Here is a 14,990-nt window from a genome sequence, read left to right on the forward strand (position 1 = left end):
GCTCGGTAACGAAATGTGAAAGAGGAACTGATCAACATGACACGAGCGTGGGTCATGTTGATCAGTTCACTTTTTAGTTGTTTAGTGTACGGTAAACTGCTCATATCCTCTTTAGGTGAAATTAGTGGTAAGTAACTCACTCTTATGCTATTACAAGAATCTTTTGTTCAGTAGCATTAATTAAGTGTGCTGCACGGTTCCCGTGCACTCATTTAGCAGTATTACTTGTTGAAACATAATTACTGCTTACTGTTTAATATGTATCTTTTTAATTTTCAGCGCTCAGCAAAGTGTTCATAAACCATTTGAAAGAATCACTACCTTGCAACGATTGTAAGACTTTTATTTTCTTGCCAAGTGGTAATTTTCAAAACATATGTATGTACACTGTTATTATAGAAATTTAGTTCCTGAGATTGTCGTTACACGTACTTTAATTTAATTTACTCTCTGACTTTACGTGTATATTCTTTGTTTACAGTGTATGTCACATGTGAGTCAATCTTTCTTTAAAATACACTGTTGACATTCATTTCTTGGCAGATTTCTCCACAATAATGAAATATCAAGTGTTCAAGAGGAGGATCTGTGGATGCTTGACAATGTTCAACAGTTGTAAGTTGAACAACTAATGTCATGGTTACACATCTTCACATCTGTTACATTCACACTCAGTAGGAAATTCAGAATTGTTTTACTATAAAGTAATAAATACAGCCTCAACAAAGAGTATACTCTGATTGGCTGATGCACTTCATCAATATGCCTATGGGTAGCATGCTGGCCCACAAAGTTTTTCTCCATGGCAATAACAACAAAGATTTCAAATGCACAATACAGATTGTGCAAGAAACTGTCAGTAGTGGGGTAAAATCTATAAGTCATGTTACCAATGTTTCAAATTTTATTAATAATAATTTTATCTCACATTTTGTATTACAAGAACATGAGGTATTTTGTCAGCTCGTTTGTTACTATGGCCTGTAGAGAACTTCAGAACTCACTTTCAGTTGTACTTTATGCAAAAGCAACAAGCTGAATGGTAGATGAACTTTCTTGCCATTTCGCCTGCCTGAACACTGCTTGAACTTGCAGAAAGCTTCCTGGGAATGTGTTTCTTTAAAAAATATTTTTAAGTCTGAGGCTACGATATAGGAGAAATATTTAATATCAATGCTGTGCATTCATTTGGGAGGTTTGGTTTAGAATTTAAGAAGCCAGCTGGAAGTATAGCATCTTTCATGATCATCAGCTTGTAAATCTTTGATACCATCACCGTAGCGTCAACTGATTAAGAGTGGCACTGTTGGTCCATTAAAACACCAGTGCTGGAAAGTTTTGGAAACTGTTACCAACTTCCTTCTCTAATTTTCAATGGCATTTCTCGTCGTCATGTAGCTGCTGTTATTATTTTCAGGTTTGTGGCATTGTTTATGTTGTTTCTTCTTTTGCTCTCGCAAAGGGCGTCAGGCCATTCACGTGAGACCTTGGAAGACCTGCCACACAACCCAAGCTAGACTGCCTCTTACACTTCTTTCAATCATAGCAAACTTCAGTATGCATTACAACCCGATGGTTACACTCTGCCCATTTATCGTTTTTTTCAATGCCCATGTAATAGAATATTTATACAAACCTTATTGAATTATTCCTGGGTACTTCCTATATTACTTAGTATTAGATATGATTAACTGTTTTTAATTGTTTGCAGGTACTTTTCAAACAACCAGCTCACTAATTCCACAGTTCACCCAGAGGCATTTAGGAATATGTCCAGTTTAGTAACACTGTAAGTGGCTTTAGCTACTATGCTTAGCAATGGTTACGATTTTTTGCACTATTTTGACCTGTCTCCCTTGTTCTGAATCGCAGTAGTGTGCCTGTATCAAGAAATAGTAGTGTTGGTTGTCTGTTGCAAGTTTTGCCTTTCGACAAATCAAGCAAGAAGCCAAAGCAAACGTAGTGACTAGTCTAATTGACTTAAGGGAATTTATTGATTTGACTCTCCAAAAAAATAGACAAATATTCACTGTGGAAGGCGAAAAACTGTACTGAAGGGAATTTTCAAGAGCCTGAACTCCCTTTGACACTGAGAACACTTAACTGTTGCATGAATAATGGTTTAATTTATTGGAATTCACTAAGATTACAAAGTTATCGATTTAAAATATCATGCATGTGTGTATCGAAAATGGTGAAATTTGATGAATTACTTAATACAAAATCACTAATTAACAAGGCAAAACAGAAGAGAAAAGTTTACTTCATTGGTGTGACATTGTCGAGCAGCCCCAAAACGTACTGCAGGGTACACGATTGAGTCGAAGGTTTTGAATTTTAATGTCCACTGCAGTTGTTTGATGTGATAATGCAAGTCCTTTTATAAGGCATGATAGGAAGCACAGTGGCATCATGGTTAGTATACTTGTTCCCGGATCGAGCGGCCCGGGTTTGAGCTCTGGCTGGGGATACTGTGTTGTGTTCTTGGGCGAGACACTTTACTCTAACAGTGCCTCTCTCCACCCAGGAGTAGAAATGGGTAATGGCGAATTGTCAGGGAAACCTAACAAATTGCGGGGAGTGACCTGGGATTGACTAGCATCCCAATCAGAGGGAGTAGAAATACTCCTAGCCGCTTCATGATGCAGAAATCGCGATAAGCTTCGGCAGCTATGAACCAGTCGGCGCCAAGGCTTCACTTTTTTTTTATAAAGCATGATAGCAAAGCAAACTCACAGCAGTTCTAGATTCATTCTGATACTCATTTTAATGCTTCTGGAAAATAGCAAGGGGAATCCTTTAGGTTAGCGACAAAGGTTCTTATTTTATTGCAGGCATCTGGACTATAACAGGTTTCATTATGTTCCACTCGCCGTGCAAGGGAAAAGCCATTTGCCAGCTGTCACTCAACTGTATGTAATAGATGAGTTACTCTTCGTCTTTTGATTTTATCTAATGAATTGCTATCCTGCCAGACGTTTGAAAACGTTTTTTTCAAAACATTAATTTCACAATTATGCAATATTATGCACAGGTTGTGAACAATAATTGCAGTTATTAACCACATGTACAGATTTAGAGTTGCAATGGTCTAATGGATTGTACATCAGACTCTGGATCAAGTAGTCCAAGTTTGAGCAATGCACTGCATTCTTCCCTGCATCCCCTGTAATTGCATTGTGTTCTATCAAGGATCCTTTAGGATCTTCATAATGACCTTAACAAGCATCTTAATCAAGATTGTCAAAGCACCTTCTCAAGAGTCGTGGCGATATATTTTTTTGCCAAGTCAAGGTCTTCAAAGATTTTAACCAAGATCCTTAAGGTTTGGTCAAAGTGTTGATCATCGATTTGGCCCAGAGATTTTGCTGGATCGTTGAAGGTTGTGGAAGATCCTTGCTAAGATCGCTACAAGATCTTTCATCAAAGATTTTTTTCAAGATCTTTGAAAGTCTTTTAAGGGATTTAGGGGAAGTACAAATAATCATAATGGGGGCACTTTTGTCCAGCCCTGTGTTCAATGATCAGTGTCAAAAATGGGGAAAAGAACACAGGCCATTCAGTTTTGAACAGCCAAGCTATCAGGGCTTAGAATATTTCAAGCTACGACTTATTGTTCAATTGCAAAATGTGTTTTCAGGAATTTGCGCTCTAACTCTCTCACATACATTCTACAAGGAACATTTGCAGCACTGGATACTCTACGCACTCTGTAAGTAACACTTTTGATCACTCTATCCTTAAGAATTCTTATTAGCAAAGAAAGAGACGGTTGTATGTGTCGAAATCTATTTGCATTTTCATCATGATGCTTAACTACTCAGTGAGCAGTTCTGCATGGTTTTGACCTTAACTTGCCATCTAAAATAACTTTCCTATGTTTTCAGTCTATGTTTTCCTGAGTGTAATTATAGAGTTTTTCTTTTCCTGGTCAATTGCGAAAGAGTGTCAAATTCTCAACCCCAGACAAAATGCTAGGTTGCATATATCAATCTCTGTGAAAATCAGCTGAGTGCATATAGGATATGCTATGGATACAAGTTGTACGTCACTTACACTATGAATGTTGCTGGAATGTAGCATTTTCAGGTTTTACCGTTTTTTCTTCATTTCTTTTCAATTTGTTTCCTAAATGTATTTTCTTTACATTAATTAAATTAATTTATTTCATTACTTCATTATTTATCTTCTTATCTTGTTCTTATCCTCTCTAGTAGCTGCATCTGTGTATACAACCCAGAAAATGCAAGCTCATAATTTATTGAAACTACTCAGCTCGTTTAGTTTATACTATTCTGAGTGGTTTTTGCCTGATCGAATTAATTTATTCTGTACAATGTAACTTTTTTCTAAGTGGAAGGTTGTTGCTGTTGTTGTCTACCTGAACGTTGGATAGCGCTGCACACCGGATAAATCACTATCCAGTGGATAGCATGGTTTATTTTTTAGCACTTATCCACTGGATAGCGATTTACTCGGCAGATAGTGTTATTCAGCCATCGAACAACTAGTAAAATTGCGGCAGTTTGAACAGTGGTTGAACTGCGCAAAATGCATGGTTCACGGTTCATCACAAGCTGCAAATTTTGAAGATTTCAATTTTTCAAATCCTGAGGTTTGTTCCATTATTATCTGACATGTCTTTGGAGAACTGTTTACAAGTTCTTGTGATACAGAGAACATATAGTTTGGGAGTAATTAGCTAGTTGAATTTTGGGCCTTCGAAGGCACAACATTTGTCAGTTCTCCTGTGGAGTAAGGTTTTAGAAATATAACTGAGCTGTGTCTTGTTTCGCTTCTATCTGACAGTTATCTCCACGCAAACGACATCATTGCTATTGAGAATGGAGCTTTTCCTGATGGCATTGAAGTAATGTAAGAACTACCACATTATTTACATAGTGGTAGACTTGTGGACGTTTTGACTACTGCAGTCTCAATAGGCGTGAAATGTGTTTTGCAGTGTTGAATGCTGGTCTCGAGCATATATACATTATCCCCTTCCCTCTCAAATAATGTCGATGTTTTTTTTACATCTAAAACTCTCCAGACTACAGCGCCTGCACAACATTAAATTAGGGCTAAGAGGGGCGGGGTTATCAAACAATTTTCTCTAGATGCCCAATTACTAGATATCAAAGATCGTTTTCCAGTTGTGCCTTATGGTTTTCACGAAAAATGTCTTTCTGCTCATGGTCGCGCCCTTTGCAGAATGTAACCAGTGGATTACACTTATCCTCCCTTGCTTCCCAAAGAACTTCACTGTTATTAACCTCTCATTAACAGATTTCTAGTCAAAAAGGGATTTCTCAACACCCTAGCTTGTATTGAGTTTCATAGACCCTATTCAAAAATGGCTACCAATTTAAAATTTTTTTTTATGCATTTAAATCAGCAAAACAAATCTCGTTTGAGGGTAAAAATTCTTTTGAATTATCTAAAACTACAACTAAATACAACCAGCTTCTGAAAGCGTATACGTGTAATAGATAGTAAGCTCTGTGCAAACTTGCATGTTTTAGGCATTACTGCCGTGGAAGTGCTTGAACATTGCCAGTTTATCATTTCAGTAATTGTTCTTGACTGCCGCTGCATTCTTCTAATGGCTGCTGTTTGAACTAGCTAATACAATTTCAAGTGTGATGCAGAGATGTCAATTATCAGTAAATGAATTTGAGCTCATAGCTCTTGAGATAATAGTGCTCAGAAGTTTGTCAAAGATGTCTCAAGAAGTTGGAAATGATCTGGCGATTTTCGACGTCATTCACTGATGTGTCTGGTTGTGTTGTATTTTATTGTCTTTACAGCGACATGGGAAACAACAAGTTTAATTTCATACTCGAAAATCAGTTTACAAACTTGACACAGCTGGAATATCTGTAAGTATAGAGTAAAGAATCACAAGTCAACTTCTTTTCATAAGTTAATTATAGCTATGTATTGTTACAAAATAGTCCTGTTAAAAAATGAGAACTTAGCAACTTTAACAAGATCCCCTTGTTCGGCTTGCACACCTTCAAACTTACCCAATCTTTTTTTTCTTGTGAGACTTTCATAAACACTCTTTTAGCAGGTTAAATTAGATGGTAGGCACAGGGTGTAACACGTTTTAATGATAGATCGGCAGTAAGCTATAATTATGCTGTTTCTGTCTGAAGTAACCAAAGTTTGATTTCTACAGAATGTTATGACAAACTGACAAGGCTGTTTAATGTGGAGTTGGTGAAATGAGAGTGTAGAACCTGCTACTCTTTTTCTTTACCCTCGTTACATGACGCGCAGAATTAATTAATCAACGTAATGCAATTTTTTTTAACAGGTATCTTCAAAATAACCTTATCAACGTTGTACCAAATACTGCATTTCATGGACTGAGAAACCTGAGAACCTTGTAAGTTTATGGATTGCTCACATTTGCTTTAACAGTCGTTTTACTGTGGCTCCTAGACAAATGTAAGGCTAGCAAAGCTTGGTTGTATTTTAGCTGTTAGGGAAGCAAGGATGGTGAGATAGATAGAGCACTCGCCTCCCTCCAATCTGACTAGGGTTCAAATTGCTGGACTTGAGTGGGTTGAGTTTGATCTTGGTGCTCACTCTGATCCGCAGTTTTGCTCTCTGAAACCATCACTACAAATTTCAGGTCAAACTGAAAACTTCCCTTTGGGATATGCCACTTAAAATTCCAATCAATTAATAGGCTACTCTCGATATATTAAAATTCAGCTTGATATTGAGGCCTAGAGACACAACCAATAGAAAGGAATAAGCATTTCATTCAATTTCCGTTGTTTGTGTCCTCTAGGCTTCCTGCCAAGCTGAATTTTAATACATCGAAAACAGTATAGTAATAACAATAAATAATAAACATTTTATTTATACTGCAAAAACAAGTTATTTCATTTATGTAAATTGCAGGAATTTGCAAAACAACCAGATTTGCAGGATTTTGAATGTTGTGTTCAAGGATTTAAGTTCACTGACTAATCTGTAAGTGAATTTCCCTATATTTCCTAACTACCATGACTGTGTTGTGTGCTTTTGACTATTAGGAGTAATATTACTACAGGCATAAGAAGAAATGTTGAGAGCAAATTCCCACAAAAATCAAACAAAATCAAATTTCTTCGGCAAGGCTAGAAAACTCAAATTCGCTCGTCTTTTGCATATAGCTAGCCCCTAACAAGAGTGCAAACAGGCTGTAGTTTTTTCCTTTAAATAGTTTTGTCTTTCCGAGAAAAGCGACATTTACGATTTAACTTTCAGACTCAATTTCATACAATTTAGCGAGTCCCAACTGGGCTGAAAATCGACCATTTTCATTCGATTCGCATTTCGCAGCTATTAAGCGCAGAAAAGTTGTAATACAATCAGCTTATTGCAGAACTATTCCTTGTCTGAAAAAGGACGATTTCAAGAATACTGGATTAATCTAATTATTTAGCGGTAAACAAAACCAGATTGTTCTCCAATATTGAGTTAGTCAGTCGGTGAAAAGAATTGTCATTTTGACCATGTGCCATGTCTCGGAATTCCAAAAGATTTTAGATTCTAACAATACTAGGACAGGTCTTTCAATATATGTAAAGTGCAGTTTGGGCAAATGATTAGGCACTCGTCAAAAAATTATCCAGAATCGTTCACAAAAGACACAAAATCACGCCAGCAGCTTCCGAGTGCATGACCAAAAGTGTTATCATCGTATCGGCATATTACTTCAGTTCGAAACGTCAGCGTTACCGAGCAGTATAAATGACATACACATAATAATAGCGTGTTCACCTACCTCAGTTTGTAATATCCTGAATCTTGTAAACTGATTCTTTCCCTGCAGATAATTTTCAGCGGTGTTCTTGTCAGTACTCATATAATATCCGACTTTGAAAAAAAAACCAGTTACTGCGAAGCCCCATGTATGTATCATCTATCTGTGTTATTTGTGTCGTTTGATTAAACCAGTAGTAACTGCTAAAGCGTCATTCCATTTTCCATTTTGAAGACGTTTGAAAGTCCTCCATTTTGACTGAAGATGTGTTATTCGAGACCCGTGCGTTACAACATATTTTAGATGGGGGTGAGGGTCGGAATTTCATAGCTTTTAACAAAGTTACTTTTCTTTGTTTGAATTTTAAGCCACAAAGACCTGGTTCGTGTGTAGCATGTTATCGCTTTAACTAAGAAAGGAGGCCCTGAACTGGAACTAACATCGAGATATTGGAAAAATTCTAACACTTTTTCTTTCGGAATTAATTCCCACTCTACCCTTACCCGGTGCGCAAACACTTTTGCTGGACAATATGCAAATGAGAGACACGGAGCCATCGAAGATGGCGGCTTATTTGTTACTGCTAATTACTAGGGATTTCTGCCTGATAGCAGGTTGAATGATTGTACCAAACAACAAAACGGAAAATGTAGGAACATTTACGTAGGAACTTGGTAATATTGAGCGATTTGGGGAATTCAAAATCACAAAACAAATGCGTACAGGTTATGCAAACCTAATGGAACACCGTTGAAATGGCAGGATAGGAAGGTTGTTTGACAGTCAAGACATGATAACCCAGCTAAGGTAAACATAGATATGTTGGTTTATGCTTAAGTCGAGCTGATATTCCTGTGATATTTCGAATTGAAGTGATTTAATGGCAAAAACAATAGTAGTACTTTTGGTCACGCATTCCACTGCTGGCGTGATTTTAATTTTTTTGTGTATGATTTGAATAATGTTTTGACGAGTGCCTAGTCATTTGCCCAAACTAAACTTTACATATATTGAAACACCTAGTATAGTTAGAATCTAGAATCTTTTGGAATTCCGAGACATGGCATATTGGAGAACACTTTGGTTTTGTTTACCGCTAAATAGTTAGATAAATCCAATATTCTTGAGACTGGGCTTTTCTGGAAAAGAAATAGTTCTGCATTAAGGTCATTCCTCACATTTGCATTGCGCATCCTTACTACGCATAGTTTATGGCGTCATTAGCGCGCGCTTGTGCACGCGCATATTGAAAACATGACGGATTTGCCTTGATATTGAGTTCTGTCAGTTGAAAATGGCTCTGGCTCACCAACGAGCATGGGCACCCCAATTTTTTTTTCAGTCGTTGTAATCAACTAATCATAAGCTTTACGTGAGAAAAGACTGATCTGATTTCTATTGCTGAAAATTGAATAAATAAGAAAAATAGCAGATACACTGTGGTCTTTTCTATTTTGCTGTCGGTAACCACGTCAAGAAATTTGGTTCAAATTTTTAATCAAGGATTTAGCTTTCTGTCTGAATCAAACTTAAACGTTTATTTGTGTCCGACACAATGTATTGGCTGTAGTTTAATGCGTGTTCTTATGTGTCTGGGTTTACAAAGATGTTACAATTACTGGGAATGCGTTCTTATAATAAGCATTAAATAATGCCAAAATGGGGCATTTTCAATGCCTCGCTGCTCCTTAATGAGCATGGGCACCCCTCTTTTTTATTTCAAAATTGAAGTTATCATATGACAAATACTCAGTGGACAAAGTTTGAACAAAAATCTATTGTCACTTCTATTTCAGAGGAATTACCTTAAGTAGGTTGTATTACAACTATTCTGTGCTCAATAGTTGCGAAATGCGAATTGAATGAAACTGGTCAATTTTCAGCCCAGTTAGAACTCGTTAGATTGATGTCTGGACGCGAAACCGATAATGTCCTTTTTCTCGGAAATACCAAGACATTTGAAGAAAAAAACTGAATGGCGTTTTTACTTTTACTAGGGCCTACTTATATGCAACAGTAGGGCAAATTCTATTTTTCAAGCCTTACCGAGGTATTTTTGATCCTTGTGTACATTTGCTCTTAAATAGCTATATCATGGACATTTTGAAAGTATGCAACATAATTATCTATAGTTAAAGGGGCATGACCTCTAAAATTCAAAACCTAAAAGATATATTTTCATTGATCGAAACTTTCATATATTAGTTTAGTTTGTTAAACATTACTGCATACTAAGTACACTGAGCCTATAAGGGATTGTCATAAAGATTACGCACGCACGAGGTTGTGTTGCCAAATTGAAAAAAGTCTGGAAGAAGCTGTTTTTAAGTTTTTCAGTTAAGACTTGGAAAAGCATTAAAACTAATAGTAATTACAATTTGCTCCCCCTTCAATGCTTTGCTTAATATCTTAATATATTCCATATGTACAAGGGAAGGTGCTCGCTCATCTGTTCTGTCCAAAAATATGCACAGCAAAATCGCTTTGGTAGTGCCCTTTTAAGAGTTACGTAGATATCAAAGTTGGTAAACGATTTGATCGCATTTCATAGCATTCCTGTTTATCTGAAAGTCATATTATTTGGTTAATTATTCTTTTTCACCTAAAACAAGACATAATGTGGCGGGGGTTCGTACATTTGGCGACTTGGTGTTTTCAGTATAATTAGATAAAGTGTCATTTCACAGGAATGTCCTCTCTGTGGGTTCAAATTGAACTCTTTATGATGCTGGATAGCGAAAAACGTCTGTACTGAGTTACTCAATGATTATATTTCTTGTTTAATTCTTCAACAAGCAACTGATCATTAGAGATGAATTATTCATTATCTTTTTATTTCTCTTATATTGTTCAAAAAATGTTGTAGACTTATGAGCTTTGTTCACAAATAATGTGTTCCTTCTTTTCAGATATTTACAGAACAATGAAATTGCATTTATTGAAGATGGAACTCTATTAGCTATGACAACATTTTTTGACTTGTAAGTGGCCCCTTATTTTGGTAACTAATAGAGAAATGGTCCATGATGTTTTTGCATTATGGGTAAATGTTGGGTGGCAGTTAGAGATGAAGATAAATTCTTTTGCAGGATATTCTTCTGAAATAATTTCAATTCCTTTGTAAAGGTACCGGTCAAAAGTGCCTTTTGGAGGAAACTACATGTAGCTTAATGAGCAGAGGTACTCTGTGCCGGCTTTCAGCTAACAACAAAATTTAGCTAGTAGAGTTGCTTTAATATGGTGACCTTCTCAAATCTCTGTTCGTTTCTCTTTTCTCTGAGTTCTTACTAAATGAAATAATTTTCCCTTCGATAATTTTCCCTTCTTCATCTAGATCAAGTTTCACTAACCTGTTAAGCTCAGCTTCTTACAAAATTCTCATCCACGTAGGGGCCAAACCACCCCCCTAATGTTTCCTGAAGGCTATATTTGCTTGGTTTATATATTTCTGAACCAAGTTTGGCAGATGAGCTTTCTTTGTTCTCCAGTTTATTTCAATTTGGAAGTTGTGACAAAATGTCAGATTGTGACGTCATAATTGATGACGTCACCAAAACGTGCTATAATGTTTTGTAAAATCTGATAAAAAGATTATGTCATTGGAAAGGCCTTGACTTGAGGAGTAAAATGCCGGAAACCGTTTTTTGGTATGATGATTATTTTTCGAGATATGGTAAGTTAAATATTTTTTTGTTGTCCCCCCCGGAATTTGCTTAACCATACTGTCTTTCTTAAGTCAGTCTCTCTGGTTTATTTTTTTCAGTTTTATTCTAGGAGGGCTAATAATCTAGAAAAATAGAAAGCTTGATGTTGTCAAAAATCGTATGGTTTTAGAAATTTGATTTTCGGCTTTGTTAGGATGGTATTAACAGTGAAAAACGGGTGACGTCACAGGTTATGACGTAACAAAACTAATTTTAACGCAATAGCACTAGGGGGATAATTTTTATTCCGATTTTCTTCTTTATTTTTGCTTTAGTCATCTGGCACATCACATGTGCAACATAGCTGCATTTGCTGGAACAAAATTACGGCTCCAATTTGGGGATTTTTCTCAAGGGGGGGACCCCATATTTTGCAGAGTTATTTTTCATATTTAAAAATGCCATATTTCATTTAATTTTTGTGATATGGACAAAATTTTTTCAGGTTTCAACTCCCCTTGATGTGCTCTACCGAACACATTGTAAAAATATGCATATTAAAAACTTCAAAAGTGGCACAAAACATGACGTCATCACTGTGACGTCACAAATTTGACATTTACTGACATTTTTCACATAAATATAATTGAAAATAGGTCTCCTGTTCATCTGCCAAGTTTGGTGTAGAAAGGGTCAATACTTTTTAAGTAATGTGAAATAATGTGAAATACCCAAGAACTGACGAAACATTTGGGGGGTGGTTTGGCCCCTACGTGTCTTGCAATCACTGATTATATATGGTTTGGATACGAGGTCCAATTACTAATTAATCATATCTATAACAAATTTCGGAATTAAATGTCTTTTGAGAACTTCTTGTGAGCGAAAAACATTGCAGCGCTTTTCATAAGTTTTGACAACTGTAGGAAACATTAAGAAGGATGCCATTGAAGCGCGCGTAATTGACGTGCGAATGGCGTAGGTATCCAATTACAAAAATTTCAAATTGAATACCTGTAACTGGACACCCACGTGACCTCACGCCGATTACGTGGCAAATAAGTTTGCCATAGATACTATTTACTTTATTTCTGTTGCTAACCAAATTTTAATTTCTCACTGTGCTAAACTTATCCTTAAAATTATTCAGTACAATAATATTGATAGGCACTAACTTTAAGTATTACAAGACGATATTCACCTGTAATGAAATCGCTGCTTAAGCTTTAACTGATCTACGAAACTGGAAGTCAGCGCTCAAGTTGACATAAGAATCCTGAACTAAAAATCGATAGATATATCTAGGGGATACTTCGGAACTTGATTTCCTTGAGTTCTTTAGGTAATGCATTTTCTGGCAGTTGGAAAATCAATTAAAAGCATATTCATATAACTTTAAAGGTCAAAGGAAAGCCACTATGCCCCAAAATAGACGGAGCGAAGCTATCAGTGCCGTTATCAGTAATTACAGATCACGCAGAAAATCACAGAACTTCAAAAAGGCTGATCCCTAAAACTCACAAATCAGTAAATAAGATACTTAAGTTAGTACAAGTGGATACTCAACTGGCTAAGGCTCAGTCGAGTAACTACAGAAATCCTGTTCACATTGTAAGTCCTACATAAGTTCATGTTTGATAATCACAGACGTTTCTAGAAGTTTAAATATAACACTAACTTTGGTAAAATGCCATTTTTCACATTTTCGTATTTTGTAGATTATTAGCTGGAGTTTATCTTTTGACACTTTTTTAATACCCTTTACAGGGACCTTAGGAATAATCAGCTCACAACACTTCCAGTGGGTGGAGATTTTCACAACAAACGATTTGATAGACTGTAAGTAGTTCTAGAATCGCGGAGAGTGCTTTTAGTGAAGTCATGTTCTAGTGTAATATGTAGTTCTGTAGCCATTTTACAGGACTGTTGCCTTGCTAATTTTTTGTGCTGATTTTCTTTCTGGCAAATGTTTTTTTTTTACTAAGTATTTGCCGCATTGAACACTACAGTATCTTAGTTGTTGACGACTACTTTGGAGTTTGCTTTTGCTGTCGTTCTTGATGTGAACAAAACAATGAAACAAAACAGTCGTGAACAGACAGAACTTTGCATTCGCAGATATATCTCAAATAACAGAATCACCACAATTGGTGATGGGACGTTTGTTGATGCCACATGCTCAGGAAGTTCTCTGTGGTATGTACAAGCTTTGAATGTAAATACCTTGATAATTATATTTAAGTGGCAGTCCCGCTAAAAGCGGTCCACTCGACTTCGGGGCCAAAAATAATTTTCCTTCATTTTTTGTCAGTGAAAAGGGTTTGACACACATATATATATAAAAGCAATCTATTCTTTTCCAATTCCTTATTTTTGCTTTGCTACGAGCCCAAATTGAATTTTGGCCGAACTTAGGTTGCCGACCGTGATCAGAAAGGTAAAATTCACCGATTTTGTGAAGCGTGCTACGTCGCCTAAAATGCAGCTCACGGAATTTCGTTTTCATACCAATTTTAAGGTACATTCATTACTTTGACTGACGAAATATGGAAACTTTTCGAAAAATTCTAAGCTTACCAGCGAGACTGGAAGACACCCTACTCCGAGGCCCTTGATCACCTACTAACATTAGCCAAATTTGACGGGGAAAATCTCAAAAGTTGGGTCTAAATGAAGCCTAAAAAGCACATCACAGTAAATTTCATACCTTAATAAACCGTTCTATAAGTTCAAACCGGTGGGTATCTCCTTGGATTGCACGTGAGAACAGATTAAACTCTGCCACAGTCAGTGTGTTTACATAGCCATCGCTCGTGTCACAGCTCATTTGTATTACCCTAGCACCCGGTGAAAATACATCTTCTTCCTTTCAGGTTCGTTTGTTGACCTTCTGAGTAGTGGCAAAAAGCTTCCTTTAATACTTGTGTACACTCTAGATCCAGTTTTGAGGTGAAGGTTGCGTTTAAATTCCATTCTCAAGACTTGCGAGACTCCAAAAGTAAGTAATGGAGCCGGTCTGCAGAAATTAACCGTAACCGTCGTCCTGACCCTTCAATAAATTCTGCCGCAGAGGTAGCACTAGGAGAAGAAGAAAATCGTAAGTTTTCATTTACCGTTTAATGGCAACTGAATCATGTACTACTGCCAAGACTACTGGGAGCTTGACGGCTATATAGCCGAATTTGAAAAACAACAACAACGAACACTTGCCGGTTGCATCGCTGCGAAATGAACCTGAATGAACACGACACGCTTGAATGGAACTATGGTTTGCGATGATTGATGGGCTTTACTTCTGTTTTATGCTTGATGCTTGTCTTTTAGTATCTTACACAGCGCATAAAATAAACTTCGGGATCCGTTTATCGGGCCGTTTATACAACGAAAGCTGCACCGGCTTCGTCAAAATGTCACACAAGTTGTAACGTGACAAATTACGCGGGAGGGGGATACTCTCTTATATGGGCTATATAGGTATCTGTATGTGAGGCCCCAAAGGGTAGGGTTTTTCAGCCGTTTGGGTCATAAATAGGGTATCGACTTTGGCCATTTTGGATATAAATTGAGTATGGTTTTAGCACTCT

The 14,990-nt window shown here is 36.8% G+C and overlaps 1 protein-coding gene across 2 annotated transcripts in view; it reads left to right on the forward strand.

The window, feature by feature from the left end:
* LOC110059335 (uncharacterized) overlaps positions 1 to 14,990 on the forward strand; it is a 103,473-nt gene that overhangs the window by 27,946 nt on the left and 60,537 nt on the right. For both annotated transcript variants that reach the window (XM_089278563.1, XM_089278564.1), the window contains exons 15-26: positions 280 to 333; positions 544 to 615; positions 1,712 to 1,789; positions 2,835 to 2,912; positions 3,641 to 3,712; positions 4,810 to 4,875; positions 5,808 to 5,879; positions 6,320 to 6,391; positions 6,916 to 6,987; positions 10,672 to 10,743; positions 13,174 to 13,245; positions 13,525 to 13,602. In XM_089278563.1, coding sequence (XP_089134689.1) covers positions 280 to 333; positions 544 to 615; positions 1,712 to 1,789; positions 2,835 to 2,912; positions 3,641 to 3,712; positions 4,810 to 4,875; positions 5,808 to 5,879; positions 6,320 to 6,391; positions 6,916 to 6,987; positions 10,672 to 10,743; positions 13,174 to 13,245; positions 13,525 to 13,602 — 858 coding nt within the window. The remainder of the gene's footprint in view (positions 1 to 279; positions 334 to 543; positions 616 to 1,711; positions 1,790 to 2,834; positions 2,913 to 3,640; positions 3,713 to 4,809; positions 4,876 to 5,807; positions 5,880 to 6,319; positions 6,392 to 6,915; positions 6,988 to 10,671; positions 10,744 to 13,173; positions 13,246 to 13,524; positions 13,603 to 14,990) is intronic.

Source organism: Orbicella faveolata, unplaced genomic scaffold, assembly GCF_042242905.1.
Source record: "Orbicella faveolata isolate gen_17 unplaced genomic scaffold, um_ofav_v1 contig_46, whole genome shotgun sequence".
Taxonomy (NCBI): domain Eukaryota; kingdom Metazoa; phylum Cnidaria; class Anthozoa; order Scleractinia; family Merulinidae; genus Orbicella; species Orbicella faveolata.